General features: G+C 33.6%; 4 protein-coding genes across 5 annotated transcripts in view; 1 reads left to right on the plus strand and 3 right to left on the minus strand.

Moving 5' to 3' along the window:
* Window positions 1–226, minus strand: part of LOC135142910 (trace amine-associated receptor 1) — a 174,546-nt gene extending 174,320 nt beyond the window's left edge. For both annotated transcript variants that reach the window (XM_064074722.1, XM_064074721.1), the window contains exon 1: window positions 125–226. The gene's annotated coding sequence lies outside the window, so the exon portion shown is untranslated. The remainder of the gene's footprint in view (window positions 1–124) is intronic.
* Prom (prominin) overlaps window positions 1–20,226 on the plus strand; it is a 115,467-nt gene that overhangs the window by 13,036 nt on the left and 82,205 nt on the right. Inside the window, exons 4-6 of the mRNA XM_064074524.1 lie at window positions 678–1,012; window positions 16,356–16,371; window positions 16,969–17,081. Of these exons, the coding sequence (XP_063930594.1) occupies window positions 678–1,012; window positions 16,356–16,371; window positions 16,969–17,081 (464 nt within the window). The remainder of the gene's footprint in view (window positions 1–677; window positions 1,013–16,355; window positions 16,372–16,968; window positions 17,082–20,226) is intronic.
* Window positions 9,658–10,734, minus strand: LOC135142912 (D-amino-acid oxidase-like). The gene has a single exon (XM_064074726.1). The coding sequence runs from the start codon at window positions 10,714–10,716 to the stop codon at window positions 9,694–9,696; it is 1,023 nt and encodes a 340-aa protein (XP_063930796.1). The 5' UTR covers window positions 10,717–10,734; the 3' UTR covers window positions 9,658–9,693.
* LOC135142814 (D-aspartate oxidase-like) lies at window positions 17,905–19,096 on the minus strand. The gene has a single exon (XM_064074571.1). It carries the CDS (start codon window positions 18,956–18,958, stop codon window positions 17,939–17,941), a length of 1,020 nt encoding a protein of 339 aa, XP_063930641.1. The 5' UTR covers window positions 18,959–19,096; the 3' UTR covers window positions 17,905–17,938.

A 20,226-nucleotide genomic window follows, 5' to 3' on the forward strand; every position in this document is an offset into this window, starting at 1 on the left:
CGACTGGTTTGAATTACGATTCGAGATAAGAATATTAATCGTTTTTTTATTGCGATAAATATTAATTAGTCTTGAGTGAGTAATTTCGTGAATTAAAAACGAAAAATGCGGGTTGAATACGTACCGATTATCCTTGACGCTAAAACCCCAAAGCCACAAACAAAAAGTTTCAGCAGTTTTTAACGATCTCGTCCACGAAACAGCACCGAACTTGCGAAAGTCCAAAACGCGCCACCGCAGGATAACGACTGCAGTTTCCAACTTGATACAGACATAGTCCTGGCGAAGTCCTGATCCTCCCTTATTCAAGCAGGCGCATTCCGAATCTGTGTATTTAACGATATTAATAATAAAGCAAACACGCTTAAGTATAATTAAATTTACCAAATCCACTATTGTTAATTTCTGCGAATTTCGATATTAAGTTGAGGCAGCCAGGAGGTGTATTTGTTTTTGAAATATTTCCTCCGTAATTTACTGCGCCAGACTTTCTCACAAGATCCCGCTATTATTCCAGGTTTGAGTTATTATCCGTTCGGGCAACAAAACTAAATTATGATCAATTGTTAAAGCGCTAAATGTTGGATAATTTTTTCGAACGATTTATATAGTTTCGGACGTCCATTGTCCCCTTTAATAACACTATATTAACCTAATAACTGGCTTACCTTCCCCAGAAGCCCCTCAAGCTGCCGCCCCTAATCCAGTCCGCGTCGGGCCTCAATAATGCAGTTACCTCAACACCGTTTCCCTCTCAACAAACAATTATAAAAATGCGAGTCACAACCGCATTATTGTTTACGATCTGGGTGATACTCGCTCCGGTTAATTCGGCCCGAGAAGTTAGAAGTGACGTGGTTCCGTTACAAATTCCAAAAACGGACGCGCTGGCTAAAAATGAGAATTCGAGGACCGTGAGGGATTGCATTATAAGTTTACTTCACATTCAAAGGGCGCCTCTTCTAACAACAAACTGTTGCCTAACAAGGTTATGTCCGAAGAAGAATAGCACCACGCTGAAAGCACCGATGCAAGGCCATCGAGGCGTGCAGAGGACGCTATTGGGGTTGTGCAAAGGGCCGTACTTCCAGCTGGAAAAAGGGTGCGGTGTGGCAGAAGACGCAAACAGGTAACTCCTTGAAAGCATTGAATTTTACGGACTTGGTTGATTTCGGGCGATAATGGGATAATGGGAATATGCAGTGGTGAAAACTGACTCTTTCGGGAATAATCTAAACAATGGAACGTGTTATCGCAAAAGCGCTGCAAACTTTCGAACGTTAACGGTAAAACGGTTCGGGTAAATTGTAGAATTGGTGGTGAATTTAAAAAGGGATCAGCTGAAAGTTCTATTTCTGGCCAACAAAAAGTTTATTAAATTAAACGTGAAAAATTATTGTTATTCTTAACTTATTAGTTGTTTCGAAGAATTCAGAAGAATCTAGAAAAAACAAGAAGAATCTGATTCATTCTTTCAAATTTTCAGGATTTTTTAGAGTTTTTTCAAACTTCTTCGAACTTTTCAGATTCTTTCAAACATACCATCAGAAATCCGTAAGATTCTTTAAAATATTTCAGTTCTGTTCAGATTGTTTCAGATGCTTACACATCCTTTCAGATTCCTGCAGACTCTTCCGGACTTTTCTAGATTCTTCGAGATTCTCTCACATTCTCTCGAAGAATCTCGAAAAATTTAGAGGAATCTAAACAAAGCTGGAAGAATTTGGAAGAATCTGCAGAGATTTGAAAGGGTCTGAAACGATTTGTATAGAATTGAAAAATTTGAAAGAATCTTGAGGATTCCTGGCGGTGTCTTTGAAAGAATCGTAAAAACACGAAAGAATCTGAGGGAATCAGGAGAAAATAAAAGAATCTGGAGAAATTTGAAGGAATCTGAGAGAAATGGCTAGATTCGAAAAGAATCTGAAAGAATCTAAAGGAATATGAGAGAATCTTAAATAATCTGAGGGAATCAAAGAGAAACTGGGAAATTCGGAACGAATCTGTGAGAGCCTGGAAGAATTCCGAAGAATCTAGAAAAATCTGGAAGAACCTAGAAGAGTCTGCGGGGATCTAAAAGTATCTGTAAGGTTCTAAAATAATCTGAATAGAATTGGAAAAAATCGAAAAAATGTGAAACAATCTAACAGCATTCGAATGGATCCAAAAGAATCCGAAAGGAAGATTCTTTAAAAAGAGGAAAGAATCTGGAAACACCTGAAAGAATCTGGAAGAATCTGAGAAAACCCAAAAAAATCTGAAGGAATATAAAACTAAGAATCGGAAAGAATTCGAAAGAGTCAGAGGGGATCCGAAAGAATCTCAGAGAATCTAAACGAATCTAGGTAAACCTGGAAGAATCTAAAAGGATTTAAGAGAATCTAGTAAAATCTAGAAAAACTTGTAATAATCTAGAACAATCTACAGGGATCTGAAAGGATCCAAAGCAATCTTGAAAATTTAAGGACATCTGAGGGAATATTGAGGGATATTGAGATAACTTGAAAGAATAGAAAAAAAAATTGTAACGAAGTGTATTTTTTCTAGAAATTTTCGCATTAATTTAGTAACATAAGTTTTCTAAAATTTCATTTTTTCGAAGAATTCAGAAGAATCTAGAAAAAACAAGAAGAATCTGGAAGAGTCTGCAGGGATCTGAACTGATCTGGAAACATTTGAAAGAATCTGAAACGATATGAACGGTGAACATTTTTAAAGAATCTGAGAGAACTTAAGACTCTTTTCAAATTCTTTGGGTTTCTTCTGATTCTTTCTTTCGGATTTTTCGGATTTTTTCGAATTTTTTCAGTTTCCTTCGAACTTTTCAAATTCTTTCAAAGATACCATGGCAAATCCTCAAGATTCTTTAAAATCTTTCAGTTCTGTACAGATTGTTTCAGATCCTTACAAATCCTTTCAGATTCCAGCAAACTCTTTCAGATTTTTCTAGATTCTTCGAGATTCTCTCACATTCTCTGGAAGAATCTGAAGGAATCTCGAAGTATCTCGGAAAATTTAGAGGAATCCAAAAAAAACTGGAAGAATTTGGAAGAATCTGCAGAGATTTGAAAGGGTCGGAAACAATTTGTATAGAACTGAAAAATTTGAAAGAATCTTGAAATTTCCTGAGGGTGTCTTTGAAAGAATATTAAAAAATGTCAAAGAATTAGAAACAATCCGGAAGCATCTGGAAACATTTGAAAGAATCTGGAGAAATTTGAAGGAATCTGAGAGAAATTGGGAGATTCGAAAAGAATCTGAAGGAATCTAAAGGAATATGAGAGAATCTGAAAGAATCTGAGGGAATCTAAGAGAAACTGGATTATTCGGAACGAATCTGTGAGAACCTGGGAGAATCCCGAAGAATCTAGAAAAATCTGGGAGAACCTAGAAGAGTCTGCGGGGATCTGAAAGTATCTGTAAGGTTCTAAAATGATCTGAATAGAATTGGAAATAATCGAAAAAATGCGAAACAATCTAGCACCATCCGGAATAATCCGAAAGTATCCAAAGGAAAACACCTGAAAGAATCCGGGAATCTGTGAGAACCCAAAAAAATTTGAGGGAATATGAAACTAATAATCGGAAAGAATTAATTTTTTAACATTAGTTTTGTAAAATTTCATTTTATCGAAGAATTCAAAAGAATCTAGAACAAACAAGAAAAATCTGAAAGAGTCTGAAGCGATCTGAACTGATCTGGAAAAATTTGAAAGAATCTCTAATGATATGAAAGGTGAAAAATTCTGAGAGAATCTAAGAAAATTTAAGATTCTTTTCCAAATTCTTTGGATTCTTCCTCATTCTTTCTTTCAAATTTTTCGGATTTTTTCGAATTTTTTCAGATTTCTTCGAGCTTTTCAGATTCTTTCAAAGATACCATCAGAAATCCTCAAGATTCTTTAAAATATTTCAGTTCTGTTCAGGTTATTTCAGACTCCTCCATGTTTTTCTACATTCTTCTAGATTTTGCTACATTTTTCGAGATTCTCTCACATTCCCTGTTGGAATCTGAGGAAATCCCGAAGAATCTCGCAAAATCTAGAAGAATAAAAAAAAACTGGAAGAATTTGGAAGAATCTGCAGGGATCTGAATGGATCTGAAACGATTTGTACAGAACTCAAAAATTTGAAAGAATCTTGAGGATTCCTGACGGTGTCTTTGAAAGAATCTGAAAAAACTTGAAAGAATGTGAAAGAGAGAATCAGAAAGAAAGTGAAAGAATCTGGAGAAATTTCAAGGAATCTGAGAGAAATTGGGAGATTCGAAAAGAATCTGAAGGAATCTAAAGGAATATGAGAGAATCTGAAAGAATCTGAGGGAATCTAAGAGAAACTGGAAAATTCGGAAAGAATCTGTGAGAGCCTGGGAGAATCCCGAAGAATCTAGAAAAATCTGGGAGAACTTAGAAGAGTCTGCGGGGATCTAAAAGTATCTGTAAGGTTCTAAAATGATCTGAATAGAATTGGAAAAAATCGAAAAAATGTGAAACAATCTAACAGCATTCGAATGGATCCAAAAGAATCCGAAAGGAAGACTCTTTAAAAAGGGGAAAGAATCTGGAAACACCTGAAAGAATCTGGAAGAATCTGAGAAAACCCAAAAAATCTAAAGGAATATGAAACTAAGAATCGAAAAGAATTCGAAAGAATCAGAGGGGATCCGAAAGAATCTCAGAGAATCTAAACGAATCTAGGTAAACCTGGAAGAGTCTGAAAGGATTTAAGAGAATCTAGTATAATCTAGAAAAACTTGTAATAATCTAGAACAATCTACAGGGATCTGAAAGGATCCAAAGCAATCTTGAAAATTTAAGGACATCTGAAGGGAATATTGAGGGATATTGAGATAACTTGAAAGAATAAAAAAAAAATTGTAACGAAGTGTATTTTTTCTAGAAATTTTCGCATTAATTTTGTAACATAAGTTTTCTAAAATTTCATTTTTTCGAAGAATTCAGAAGAATCTAGGAAAAACAAGAAGAATCTGGAAGAGTCTGCAGGGATCTGAACTGATCTGGAAAAAATTGAAAGAATCTGAAACGATATGAACGGTAAAAACTTTTAGAGAATCTGAGAGAACTTAAGATTCTTTTCAAATTCTTTGGATTCTTCTGATTCGTTCTTTCGAATTTTTCGGATTTTTTCGAATTTTTTCAGTTTCCTTCGAACTTTTCAAATTCTTTCAAAGATACCATCGGAAATCCTCAAGATTCTTTAAAATCTTTCAGTTCTGTTCAGATTGTGTCAAATCCTTACACATCCTTTCAGATTCCAGCAGACTCTTCCAGATTTTTCTAGATTCTTCGAGATTCTCTCACATTCTCTGGAAGAATCTGGGGGAATCTCGAAGAATCTCGGAAAATTTAGAGGAATCCAAACAAAACTGGAAGAATTTAAAAGAATCTGCAAGAATCTGAAAGGATCTGAAACAATTTGTATAGAACTGAAAAATTTGAAAGAATCTTGAAATTTCCTGAGGGTGTCTTTGAAAGAATGTTAAAAACTGTCAAAGAATTAGAAACAATCCGGAAGCATCTGGAAACATTTGAAAGAATCTGGAGGAATTTGTGGGAATCTGAGAGAATCTGAGAGAAATTTGCAAGATCAGAATGTATTTGAAGGAATCTGAGTTTACTTATGGGAATCTGAGAAAATCTCAAAGAATCTAGAAACATCTGGATGAATTTGGAAAAGTCTGCAGGGATCTGAAGGTATCTGTACTGTTTTAAAACGACCGGAATAAGAACTCCAAAATTTGAAAGAATCGTAAGGATTCCTGACGGTATCTTTGAAAGAATCGGAAAAAGGTCGAAAAAATCTGAAAGAGAGAACTAGAAAAAAAATGAAAGAATCTCGAGAAATTTGAAGGAATCCGAGATAAATTGCGAGATTCGAAAAGAATCCGAAAAAATCTAGAAGAACATGGGGGAATCTGAGGGAATATGAAACTAATAATCGGAAAGAATTAGAAAGAATCAGAGGGGATCGGAAAGAATCTCAGAGAATCTAAACGAATCTAGGTAAACCTGGAAGAATCTGAGAGGATTTAAGAGAATCTAGTAAAATCCAGAAAAAACTGGAATAATCTAGAACAGTCTGCAGGGATCTGAAAGGACCCAAAGCAATCTTGGAAATTTCAGAGGATTTGAAACGATTTATAAAGATCTGAAAAATTCTTAAAATATCCCAGGAAATATTGAGGAATATTGAGATAACTTGAAATAATAGAAAAAAATCTGTAACAAAGTGTATTTTTTCTAGAAACAAGAAGAATCTGAAAGAGTCTGCAAGGATCTGAACTGATCTGGAAAAATTTGAAAGAATCTGAAACGATATGAAAGGTGAAAAATTCTGAGAGAATCTGAGAGAATTTAAGATTGTTTCAAATTCTTTGATTCTTCCTGATTTTCTCTTTCGAATTTTTCTGATTTTTTAGAATTTTTTCAGATTCCTTCGAACTTTTCAGATTCTTTCAAAGATACCATCAGAAATCCTCAAGATTCTTTAAAATATTTCAGTTCTCTTCAGATTGTTTCAGATCCTTACAAATCCTTTCAAATCCCAGCAGACTCTTCCAGATTCTTGTAGATTTTGCTAGATTCTTCGAGATTCTCTCACATTCCCTGTAGAAATCTGAGGGAATCTCGAAGAATCTCGAAAAATCTAAAAGAATAAAAAAATGGAAGAATTTAGAAGAGTCTGCAGGGATCTAAAAGGGTCTGAAACGATTTGTATAGAACTGAAAAATTTGAAAGAACCGTGAGGATTCCTGACGGTGTCTTTCAAAGAATGGAAAAAAATCCGGAAGCATCGGAAAGAATAAAAAAAATCGTAAAAATTTGAAAGAGAGAATCAAAAAGAAAATGAAAGAATCTGAAAGCATTTTAAAGAATCTAGAGGAATTTGTGGGAATCTGAGAGAATCTGAGGGATTTTTGGGAGCTCAGAAAGTATTTGAAAGATTTGAGTTTACTTGTGGGAATCTGAGAGAATCTCAAAGAATCTAGAAACATCTGGAAGAATTTGGAAAAGTCTGCAGGGATCTGAAGGTATCTGTACGGTTTTAAAACGACCGGAATAGAACTTAGAAATTTGAAAGAATCGTGAGGATTCCTGACGGTGTTTTTGAAAGAATCGGAAAAAGTTTGAAAGAATCTGAAAGAGAGAATCAGAAAAAAATGAAAGAATCTGGAGAAATTTGAAGGAATCTGAGAGAAATTGGGAGATTCGAAAAGAATCCGAAAGAATCCAAAGGAATATGAGGGAATCTGAGGGAATATGAAACTAATAATCGGAAAGAATTAGAAAGAATCAGAGGGGATCGGAAAGAATCTCAGAGAATCTAAACGAATCTAGGTAAACCTGGAAGAATCTGAGAGGATTTAAGAGAATCTAGTAAAATCCAGAAAAAACTGGAATAATCTAGAACAGTCTGCAGGGATCTGAGAGGACCCAAAGCAATCTTGGAAATTTCAGAGGAATTGAAACGATTTATAAAGATCTGAAAAATTCTTAAAATATCCCAGGAAATATTGAGGAATATTGAGATAACTTGAAATAATAGAAAAAAATCTGTAACAAAGTGTATTTTTTCTAGAAACAAGAAGAATCTGAAAGAGTCTGCAAGGATCTGAACTGATCTGGAAAAATTTGAAAGAATCTGAAACGATATGAAAGGTGAAAAATTCTGAGAGAATCTGAGAGAATTTAAGATTTTTTCAAATTCTTTGGATTCCTCCTGATTCTCTCTTTCGAATTTTTTGGATTTTTTAGAATTTTTTCAGATTCCTTCGAACTTTTCAGATTCTTTCAAAGATACCATCAGAAATCCTCAAGATTCTTTAAAATATTTCAGTTCTGTTCCGATTGTTTCAAATCCTTACAAATCCTTTCAAATCCCTGCAGACTCTTCCAGATTCTTCTAGATTTTGCTAGATTCTTCGAAATTCTCTCACATTCTCTGTAGGAATCTGAGGCAATCTCGAAGAATCTCGAAAAATCTAGAAGAATAAAAAAAGGAAGAATTTAGAAGAGTCTGCAGGGATCTAAAAGGGTCTGAAACGATTTGTATAGGACTGAAAAATTTAAAAGAATCATAAGGATTCCTGACGGTGTCTTTCAAAGAATGGGAAACAATCCGGAAGCATTGGAAAAAATAAAAAAAAATCGTAAAAATTTGAAAGAAAGAATAAAAAAAAAATGAAAGAATCTGAACGGATTTGAACGGATTTGAAAGAATCTGAAAGGATTTGAAAGAATCTGGAGGAATTTGTGGGAATCTGAGAGAATCTGAGGGATTTTTGGGAGATCAGAAAGTATTTGAAAGATCTGAGTTTACTTGTGGGAATCTGAGAGAATCTCAAAGAATCTAGAAACATCTGGAAGAATTTGGAAAAGTCTGCAGTGATCTGAAGATATCTGTACGGTTTTAAAACGACCAGAATAGAACTAAAAAATTTGAAAGAATCGTGAGGATTCCTGACGATGTCTTTGAAAGAATCGGAAAAAGTTCGAAAGAATCTGAAAGAGAGAATCAGAAAAAAATGAAAGAATCTGGAGAAATTTGAAGGAATCTGAGAGAAACTGGGAGATTCGAAAAGAATCTGTAGGAATCCAAAGGAATATGGGGGAATCTGAAAGATTCTGAGGGAATTTCAGAGAATCTCGAAGAATCTAGAAAAATCTAGAAGAACTTAAAAGAGTATACATGAATCTGAAAGTATCTGTAAGGTTCTAAAACAATCTGAATAGAACTGGAAAAAATTTGAAAAATGTGAAACAATTCAACAGCATCCAAAAGCATCAGGAATAGTCCGAAAGAATCCAAAAGGAAGAATCTGAAAATACCTGATAGAATCTGGAAGAATCTGAGAGAATCCAAAAGACTGAGGGAATATGAAGCTAAAAATCGGAAAGAATTAAAAAAATCAAAGGGGATCGGAAAGAGCCTCAGAGAATCTAAACAATCTGAAAGCATTTGAGAGAATCTACTAAAATCTAGAAAAACTGGAAGAATCTGAAACAGTCTGCAGGGATCTGAAAGGATCCAAAGCGATCTTGAAAAATTTAAGAGGACCTGAAACGATTTATAAAGATCTGCAAAATCCTTAGGAAGTCTGATGGAATATTGCGGAATATTGAGATATGTCATTTGCCAAAATCACTCTTATCTTAGCAAGAACTAGCCCCACCCACCCACCCTCTCTTTTCTTAGCGGCTATGTGATTTGACACATATTAAAATTATATTGTGTTTAAAATCTTTAAGTCACCGAAATATAACGCACTTTCGCAGCCAACTCTGACCCAAAACGTTTTCTACCTCGTGAAATCTATATAAGTACGAATGAAATTTTTAGATCCCTGAATAAAATAACTGCCGCTTCGTTAACCCCCAGATTAATAAAATTTTAAAACTTCACCCAAAGTGTTTTAACACCACAAAAGAAATAAAATTTAAACGGGTTCTGTAATGTGCCCTTTAATTAGCACGAAGTTAGAAAGATAATTATAAACATTATCTCCTGAAATATTCCGGAAAGTCTTGTTCTCATTAAGAATATCATAGTACTCAACTTCCCCCTTTTAATATTAATTTCAAATATATAAATATGTATTTTCGTACTCGGGTTTACGCCTTTCACCAAACCACCAAGCCCAAGAACATTTTTTTATTCAACATAATTTACAAGTTAGAGCTTACTGGGCACAAAAAATTTCAGAGCTTCTTTAACCAACTGGGCAGCTTCTTCCGCACACCCGATGGATAACGTCACGCCGCTCCCCCCATGTCCATAGTTATGGACAATTTTGACTTCTTTCCCTCCGATATTCCTCCTTTCCAACTCCAGACGAACTTGGTCACGACCAGGTCTCAAACCAGCTTGGTGTTTCAAAACTGGGGCGTGTTTCAGAGCCGGAATGTACTTAACACACCCATCAAAAATAAATTTTTTGTCTTGTTCGGATATAGCGGTACTGAAATCACCTTCTTGGTGGGTACCACCCAAAATCACGCACTCCTGATTAGGGATGATATAGTGACCGTGCTCTTCGTCCGTCATGAAACAATGGAACTGCCAAGGAGCGTGAACCCTCGCGATTTGCCCCCGCACGGGTCGTACCAACAAATCCGGTACCAAAAATCTCGAATTCAAACCGGTACAATTCACAATCACGTCAAACTGAGCCACTTCCTCAAAGTTTTGCACATTTTTAACCCTCACTTCGCCTCCATTCTCCACAAACTTTTTTTGCAAATACGGTAGAAACTTGGACGCCTCCCAAATGAAAGACACAAAGGTGAACCCTCCAGTGAACCTCTTCGCATACTTGTCGTTGTAACTTTTCACCTCCTCGGCCGGTATCTCGCTGTACCCCAACGTGATTTTCGCCCACTCGGGAATTTTGAACTCTTTTTGGTCGGACAGATTCACCATGACTTGGAGCGATATCCCGGCGTCCTTGGCCTCACCCCGCTTCCACAGTTCCAGAATGTAATCCTGCGTGGCCTTCGCCCATTGCAGGACTTTCTCCTGCGGCGTGTTTTGCAGGATGTAGGGTGTCCATAATCCTGCGGCGACGTCGCCTGTTGTGTGAGGGCTTAATTTATCGGCGAAAATGATGACTTTTGCTTTCGATCCGAATTCTTTCTGAATGGCCAGGGCGGCCGGGAGGCCGATCACCCCACCTCCTATCACGGCGATGGTGTACATATTAACTGAGCGAGATGTGCCGGGAATTATCTCTACGACTTTGGACTTGTTTGATAATGTGGAAAGATAGTTCCACTCGATTTTTGATAGCGAGTGTTTGTTTAATTCAACATTGTTAATTAGATTGCGGAGTTTGGTGTATTGTTGGTTGCATACGTTATTTTTATCGATTGATGATTATAATTAGAGAGTGGATTTTATGAAATTTGCATATCCATTATTTTTTGCTTTAAGTCTTGATATTTAATATGTGAGCGAATCATGCTAATTAAAAATGAATACAGCTATAAAAAAATTGCATATTTGCATATATCTGCCTTCTGCTGCACATTTCACGTAACGGGTGCATATTTTGCATTTTTATCAATTTTTGTGCTAATTTGAAAAAAAAAAATTATCAATCTATCGGAATTTATTGTAGTCCCAATTTAAAATGGTTTTTATGACAAGATACTAAACATTATCACCTCGTTATTAACCCACGACGGACAATATGAGTTAAATAACAAAGTATCGCCTTGCAAAGAAACCGACCACGTTCTTATTTATGGCTAGGAATTGACTTCATTGTCCTCATCGTCAACTTCGACACAATTGACGTATCATAAAAACTACTTTAAACTGGGAAGACTATATCTAGAAAGTCGAAATTTCATTAATCGTATAGCAAATATTTTCCTGAGCTTCAAATAACTAGGAAAGGTTTGGGCAGTGGCGTAAATGGCACCCTCGCAGACCCCGCAATGAGGGGGGGGCGCAGCGTCTAAAGGGGCGCAGACCGTAACGTAACCGATATATTTTTTTAAAATATGCAATTTTTAAAGAAGGGGTTTTCATTGGAATTGAAAATGAGATCTGGTAAATTAATCGCTATTTAACGAACAAGTTTGTTAATAAAGGTGATTAATAATCGAGATATTTTAACGCGCGAGGAACGAGTTTTTATATTTTTTCTTTTTCTCGATTTGAAATTTTTCAGTTTTTGGATTTTTCAATTTTTTTTGTTTTCAATTTTTCGTTTCTTCAATTTTTGATTTGCAGGTTTTCTAATTTTCATTTTAGATATGTAATAATAATTATAATTTTTATTAGAATTGTTCACTTTTTCAATTTTTCGTTTTTGGAATTTTTTAATTTTTCGATCTTTGAATGTTAGTTTTTGGAGTTTACGAATATTTTTCGATTTAATTCGTTCTTTGATTCATTAATTTTTTCTCGATTTCTAGTTTTTCAATGTTTCTATTTTTCGTTTCTTCAGCTCTACAATTTTGTCAAATAAATGTTATATAAATTAAAAAAAAGTAACAGTGTACCTATGGTCTATGAATCCTTGAATTTTTATCTTCGACATCGAAATTTTTGTGGAAAAATAAAACAAAATTGAATTACAATTTTTCGATTTCTTGATTTCTCGATTTTTAGTTTACTTAATTTTTCGATATTTCAGTTTTACAATTTTTGCAATTAAAAAAAAATCATTTTTACATTTCTCAATTTCTCTATTAATCAATTCTTTGATTTTTCGATTTTTCCTCTTTCCAATTTATCGATTTTTCAGTTTTTCGATTTCTCAAGTTTTCGTTGTTGCAATTTTGGGATTTTTCAATATCTCCAATTTTTTAATTTAAAATTTTTCACTTTTTTGATATGTCGATTTCTCGATCTTTCGATTTTTCAAATTTCTGATTTTTCGAATTTTGAATTTAATTTTTAAGTTTAAATATGTATTTCAGTTTTAAATTTTCCGGTTTTTCGATTTCTCCATTTCACGGATCTTTTGATGTCTCAATTTTTTAATTTCGATTTCTCGGCTTTTCCATTTTTCAAGTTTTAGAGTTTTAAATTTTTTTTCAACGTGTATTGCAATTTTTCGATTTTAGAATTTTCAATTTCTTACATCTCGATTTTTCGTTTTTTCGATTTTAAAATGTTTTCACTTTTCGTTCTTTTTTTCAAGTTTTCGATTTCTCAATTTTTCAACATTTCAATTTTGAGAATGTCTATATTTTTCAGTTTTTTGAAATTTTCATTTTTCAACTTTTTAAATTTTGATATTTCGACTTACCGGAAATCGATTTTTGGGTTTTTCAATTTTTCGACTTTTCAGTTTTGAGATTTTTCAATTTGTCGATTTTTTAGTTTTTCATTTCTTCAGTTTTTCGGCTTTTCAAGTTTTCGAATTTTTAAATTTAAAATTTTTCAATTTTTCGATTTTATTTTTTTTACGTTCCGATTTCCCGATTTTAATTTTTTTTATGCTTTTCAATCTTTGGTTTTTCTAAATTTTCATTTTTCCATTTCTCAATTTCTCGATTTTTCGACGTTTTGATTTTGTGTTTTTTTTTTAATGTTAAATTTTTCGTTATTGTAATTTTTCTATTTTTTAAATTTTAGATATTTACATTTTTCAACATTTTGAATTCTCGATCTTTTTTCAGTTTCAATTCCTCGGTTTGTCGATTTTCCAAAATTTCGATTTTTCAATCTTTCGACTTTTCAGTTTTGAAAATTTTCGATTTCTCGATTTTTCAGTTTTTGATTTTCCAAATTTTAGATGTTTAAAATTTTAGAGTTTGCAAATTTCACGAGTTTTCAGTTTTTAATTTCGTCAATTTTTCGATTTTCAATTTTTCGTGTGGGTTTTTAATTTTGTTTATTTTTTCAATTTTCGGCTTTCAATTTTCCGTTTTTTTAAATTTTTCATTTGCAGTCTTTCTAGTTTTCATTTTAATTATGTAACACTCCTAATAATTATAATTTTTAAAGTTGTTCACTTTTTCAGTTTTTCGATTTTGGAATTTTTCAATTTTTCGGTGTTTGAATGTCACAGTTTTTGGACTTTACAGTTTTCAAGATTCTATAATTTTTCGATTTTACAATTTTTGGATTTTCCAATTTTTCAATTCGAATGATTTTTCTTCTTTCCCATTCTTCGATTCATTCATTTTTTTTAGATTTTTAAGTTTCTCGGTTTTTAGTTTTTCATTGTTTCAATTTTTCATTTTTTCGAGTTTTTAACTTTTCGAATAAACAAAATCGAAAAATTATAAAATAGAAAAATTGTAAAACTGAAAAAGTAGAAAATGAAAGCTTCGAAATATAAAAAAATTGGAAATCAAGAACTTAAAAAATCAAAGATTGAAAAAGTAAAAAATTGAATAAACAAAAAATTATAAAACCCAAAGAAACATTGACAAAATAAAGGTAATGGAAAAATGAAAAATTGTGATATAAAATCAAGAAAATGAAAATTACAAAATCGGGAAAATGAAAATATCGAAAATCTGAAAAATATAAAAATTGAAAAATTCCCAAAATTGAGATAGCGAAAACTTAAAAATCGAGAAATCGAAAAATTTTTAAAATTGGAAAATTGAGATATGAGAAATCGAAAATTCCAAAAATGGAAAAATTGAAACATATTAAAAAATTAAAATCGGGAAATCGAAACATAAAGATAATAAAAGGGAAAAATGAAAAATTTTAAAAATCGAAAATTTAAAATATATAGGTACTAGAAAAATCGAAAATTTTGAAAATCGAAAAACCAAGAAATCGAAATCGAAAACTTGAGACTTCAAAAGAGCGAGAAATCGAAATAGGGCGAAATCGGAAAATTCAAAGTTGAAATATTTACTTAAAAAAAAAAGATAAACGGAAAAATCGAAAAACTCAAAAAAATCGATAAACCTAGATATGAGAAACAGAAAATTCCAAAAATCGAAAAATTGTAATACAGATTAAAAAATTTAAAAAGTCGAAGTTAAAAAATCGTGAAAACAAATTCCATTCGATTTTCCGTTTTATCGATTTTGCAATTTTTTGTTTCTTCAATTTTTTCCATTTTTTTTAATTCTCCGATTGTTCAATTTTTCGAATTTTCTACTTTCCGAATAAATAAAATGGAAAAGTTATAAAATAGAAAAATTGTAAAATTGAAAACTCAAAATGAAAAAACGGAAAGTATAAAATGAAAGCTTCGAGAAATCGAAAAACTTGAGAAATTGAAGAAACGGAAAATTCAAAAATCGAAAGATTAAACATTGAGAAACTTAAAGATCGAAAAATTGCGGTCGAAAACACGAAAATTATTGTAAAATCTAAATATTGAAAATTGGAAAATCGAGGAATTGAAAATGTGAAAAATTGAATAAACGAAAAATTGTGATATAAAATCAAGAAAATGAAAATTACAAAATCGGGAAAATGAAAATATCGAAAATCTGAAAAATATAAAAATTGAAAAATTCCCAAAATTGAGACAGCGAAAACTTAAAAATCGAGAAATCAAAAAATTTTTAAAATTGGAAAATTGAGATATGAGAAATCGAAAATTCCAAAACTGGAAAAATTGAAACATATTAAAAAATTAAAATCGGGAAACCGAAACATAAAGATAATAAAAGGGAAAAATGAAAAATCTTAAAAATCGAAAATTTAAAATATATACTAGAAAAATCGAAAATTTTGAAAATCGAAAAACCAAGAAATCGAAATCGAAACCTTGAGACTTCAAAAGAGCGAGAAATCGAAATAGGGCGAAATCGGAAAATTCAAAGTTGAAATATTTACTTAAAAAAAAGATAAACGGAAAAATCGAAAAACTCAAAAAAATCGATAAACCTAGATATGAGAAACAGAAAATTCCAAAAATCGAAAAATTGAAATACAGATTAAAAAATTTTAAAAATCGAAGTTAAAAAATCGTGAAAACAAATTCCATTCGATTTTCCGTTTTATCGATTTTGCAATTTTTTGTTTCTTCAATTTTTTCCAATTTTTTAATTCTCCGATTGTTCAATTTTTCGAATTTTCTACTTTCCGAATAAATAAAATGGAAAAGTTATAAAATAGAAAAATTGTAAAATTGAAAACTCAAAATGAAAAAACGGAAAAGTATAAAATGAAAGCTTCGAGAAATCGAAAAACTTGAGAAATTGAAGAAACGGAAAATTCAAAAATCGAAAGATTAAACATTGAGAAACTTAAAGATCGAAAAATTGCGGTCGAAAACACGAAAATTATTGTAAAATCTAAATATTGAAAATTGGAAAATCGAGGAATTGAAAATGTGAAAAATTGAATAAACGAAAAATTGTGATATATAATCCAGAAAATGAAAATTAAAGAATCGGGAAAATGATATAAAAAAAATGAAGAACTTGAAAGAACATCATTACGCCGAATATGTTCATTGCGCTACACATAACCTCAATTTGGTCCTTAATGATTCTGTTAAGAATGTACCAGGAATTTCCGCATTTTATGATTTAATAAATGCTATTCAGTGAGAGTTTACCGAGATGGCAACAACAACAACAACAACATTGAGATGAAAGAAAATGAGAAGTGTGTTATAAAAAAAACTTTAAAAAAAGTTATGCTCCACCAGATGGTCATCGAGATTTGATTCTCTAATTGCCATTAGATATAATCTCTCAACAGTTATGAGCTGAAATTATTTTAACATCAAGAAAGAAAAGTGAAATAGATGAAGCTGTAGCTCTTCGTAAAAAAATGGATTCATTTGAATTTGTTGCTCTATTAGTATTTCAATGCAAAATTTTAGAAAATGTTAATTTGGTCTCAAAAACTTTACAGAGTTCAAATATTACTTTAGATGAGGCTTGTAAATGGATGGAACATTTAAAAGACAAATTTCAAAGTATACGTGACAATTTGAACAAATAATGGAGGAATCAAGGAAATGTGCTGATACCTGGAAAATTAACAATTCTTTTTCAAATAAACGTATAAAAAAAGTGAAACTGTTTAATGACGAATTATGTGAAGATACCGTTTTCAAAGATCCCACTGAAAAATTTAAAACAACCGTTTTCTATCCTGCTCTTGATATTTTAAATATTCAAATTAAAGATAGGTTTGAAAGCATGAAAAACGTCAGAAACTATTTTTCTTTGCATATTTCCATAAATTTGGTGCATATCATATGATCATATTTCCCAAAATTTTGCTGCATATTTTCCGCTCTCTAATTATAATAATAGTAAGAGGGAAAATGTATTGTCCAACTGTGTTATTGATAAGAAAAATCCTGTTCGCACTCAATCTACTTGTATTTCGCTTCAACAAAAATTCGACAACAGGAACAGACAGACTTTTATCGTGCACAACTGCCGTGTTTTGTGCGCCTTGATTTCCTTCGATAATATGAATATCGAATATTGAAAACTACCTCTAGCACGTCGTTTGCCAAATAATCTAAACAATAGAGTAAACAGCGTCGGAAAGAACAAAAGTGCGCCGTTATCGCGAAAGCGCTGCAAACTTTCGAACGTCAACAAGAAAACGGTTCCGATAAATTGTAGAATTGTTGGTGAATTTAAAAAGAGATCAGCAGAAAAGTCCTATTGGGATTGTATATTCTCGATACGGTTGTAATTGCTGTCGTGATGGTTGAGTCGCTCGAAATGCAAACAATTTCAATTATGCGCGAACTGGTAGAGGGGGGAGTGCTTTAATATATAGGATGAACGTTTTAGGTGATAAGGATTTGAGTCGGAATCATCTGCTTTAGATTTAATAAATTCGTTTGTTGTAGTTGCATCGAGTAGACTCCAATTTAAACTTGATGAGTTGGGGAAGTGGCGACAAAAGGGACTGACTATAGTTCGGAGCGTCAGTCTACAAGTTTTCTTGTCTGTTCGTGCTGACACGATTGAATAGTTTTATTACAAGAAAATGTTTATTCTTATTTTAATGTCTCGAACTTCATCTGCATCGTCGCAATAAACTGGGTTACATTTCGGTATGCAGCCAACTCTAACCCAAAACGTTTTCTACCTCATGAAATCTATATAAGTCCGAATGAAATTTTCAGATTCCTGAATAAAATAACGCTTTTAAATAGCCCGTAAATTGCGTACGGTCCTCTCGTTTCATGTGCCGCTTCGTTAACCCCCAGATTAATAAAATTTTAAAACTTCACCCAAAGTGGTTTTAACACCACAAAAGAAATAAAATTTAAACGGGTTCTGTAATGTTCCCTTTAATTAGCGCGAAGTTAGAAAGGTGATTATAAACATTATCTCCTGAAATATTCCGGAAAGTCCTGTTCTCATTAAGGATTATCATAATCCCAAAGTACTCAACTTCCCTCTTTTAATATTAATTGCAAATAAATATGTATTTTCGTAATCGGGTTTATGCGTTCACTAAACCACCGAGACCAATAACATTTTTTTATTCAACACGCTACAAGTTAGAGCTTACTAAACAATTTCAGAGCTTCTTTAACCAACTGGGCAGCTTCTTCCGCGCACCCGATGGATAACGTCACGCCGCTCCCCCCATGCCCATAATTATGGACAATTTTCACTTCTTTCCCTCCGATATTCCTCCGTTCCACCTCCAAACGAACTTGGTCGCGACTTGGTCTCAAACCAGCTTGGTGTTTCCAAACTGGAGCGTGTTTCAAAGACGGAATATACTTGACACACCCATCAAAAATGAATTTCTTGTCGACGTCAGACACCACGGTACTGTAATCATCCTCTTGGTGGGTACCACCCAAAATCACACACTCCTGATTAGGAATTACGTAGTGATTCTCCCCGTCGTCATCCACCCCGAAACAATGAAACTGCCAAGGAGCCTGAACCCTCGCAACTTGACCCCTCACGGGTCGTACCAACCCATCCGGTACCAAATACCTCGAGTTCAAACCCGTACAATTAACCACCACGTCAAACTGAGCCACATCTTCAAAACTTTGTACCTTTTTAACCCTCACTTCGCCCCCATTCGCCACAAACTGTTTTTCCAAATATGGTAAGAACTTCGACGCCTCCCATGTCAAGGACACAAAGGTGTACCCTCCGGTGAACTTCTTCGCGTACTTGTCGCTGTACTCTTTCACCTGGTTAGTACCCATTTCGCTGTACCCCAACGAACTTTTCACCCAATCGGGAATCGCGAAGTCTTTTTCGTCGGACAGATGCACCACGGCCTGGAGACAAACCCCAGCGGCTTTGGCCTCACCCCGCTTCCACAGACCCAGGACGTAATCATAGGTGCCCTTCGCCCACTGCAGGACTTTCTCCTGCGGCGTGTTTTGCAGGATATGCGGGGACCATAATCCTGCGGCGACGTCGCCCGTTGTATCGGGGCTTAATTTATCGGTGAAAATGGTGACCTTAGCTTTCGGGCCGAATTCTTTCTGAATGGCCAGGGCGGCTGGGAGGCCGATTACCCCAGCTCCGATCACTGCGATGGTGTACATGGTAACTAAGCGAGACGGGATGAAGAATTATCTCGGAAAGATAAGTGATAGCGAGTGTTTGTTTAAATAAATGTGTTAATAAGCAATCAAACAAAACCTCTCAAGTTACTTGTTGACTGGCTTTATCATTGAAATGGATGTCTGCGTTTAATTTAAGTGTCAAAAAAGTGAGGTTAGAACGAACAGATAACAATGATTCTAGACATATTTGGGGTTCTGTGGCACACATCTTTCCAAAAAAAAAAAAATGAGCTCGTAATTATGGTCTTTTAATCGCTGGTTACACACGTGCTGTTTTCGGTTTTGTTGTAATGTTGGTTGCATATGCTATTTTTATCAAATAAAGAGGTTTCTAGTGGCCAGAAAACAACCTTGAACTAATCAATTGAGACCGAGTGTCCTGCAAATGTTGAACCCCGACTGATTAATTGCTCACCCGCGTTAATTTTAACCGTACTAACCCCGGTCGTAAAATTTCATAAATTATGCCCTCTGCAGAAAATTCTTCGTAGATTTTTGTCAGATTTGGAATTATTTCTTGAATATTTTTTTATATGACCTTAGCAACGTTACTGTTACAACAATTTCCCATTTTAGATATGTTTTAAGTTTCTTGTTGTCGAAATAAGTCAACACATACTAAGAAAACAGGCAAAATGTAAGCCCGCCCACCCGCCCTGTCTCAATTGTGATGATTTTTTCTATTCGTCGTGAGTCAAGAGGGCGAAACTTAACTGCAAAATCCATATTTCCTTAGAAAATTTTACCATTTTGAACGTGTTTTGAGTTTCTAAGAATTAAAAAAAACATCACAATCGAGATTGGGTGGGTGGGTAGGGTTTATATTTTGCCTTTCTTTCTGAATATACATGGTATTCTTTGAACAACACAATACTCATTTTTAATTTCTTTGTAAAGAAATAAGTAATTTCCAGTTAAGCTCCGCCCCCTTAGTTCACGGCGAATAAAAAACAATCGTCACAATTGAGACAGGGCGGGTGGGCGGGCTTACATTTCGCCTTTTTGTTTTAATATGTGCAGACTTCTTTTCACAACATGAAACTTAAAAAGATGTTTGCGATGGAAAATTTGTATAAGGAAATGTCGATTTTGCAATGAGCTCCGCCCCATAATTGCAAAATCCATGTTTTCTTGAAAAAAGCATTTTAACCATGTTTAAAGTTTCTTGTAATGAAAAGATGGCTGTGAATGTTAAGAAAAAAAAACAAAATATAAACCCCGCCCACCTCTTTCAATTGTGATGATTT

Source organism: Zophobas morio, unplaced genomic scaffold (genome assembly GCF_036711695.1).
Source record: "Zophobas morio isolate AGI-343-1 ecotype UQ-CSIRO unplaced genomic scaffold, CSIRO_AGI_Zmor_V1 ptg000054l, whole genome shotgun sequence".
Lineage (NCBI taxonomy): Eukaryota > Metazoa > Arthropoda > Insecta > Coleoptera > Tenebrionidae > Zophobas > Zophobas morio.

Coding starts and splice junctions, on each gene's coding strand:
- LOC135142912 (XM_064074726.1), bottom strand. CDS start 10,716: ATGTACACCATCGCCGTGATAGGAGGTGGGGTGATCGGCCTCCCGGCC.
- LOC135142814 (XM_064074571.1), bottom strand. CDS start 18,958: ATGTACACCATCGCAGTGATCGGAGCTGGGGTAATCGGCCTCCCAGCC.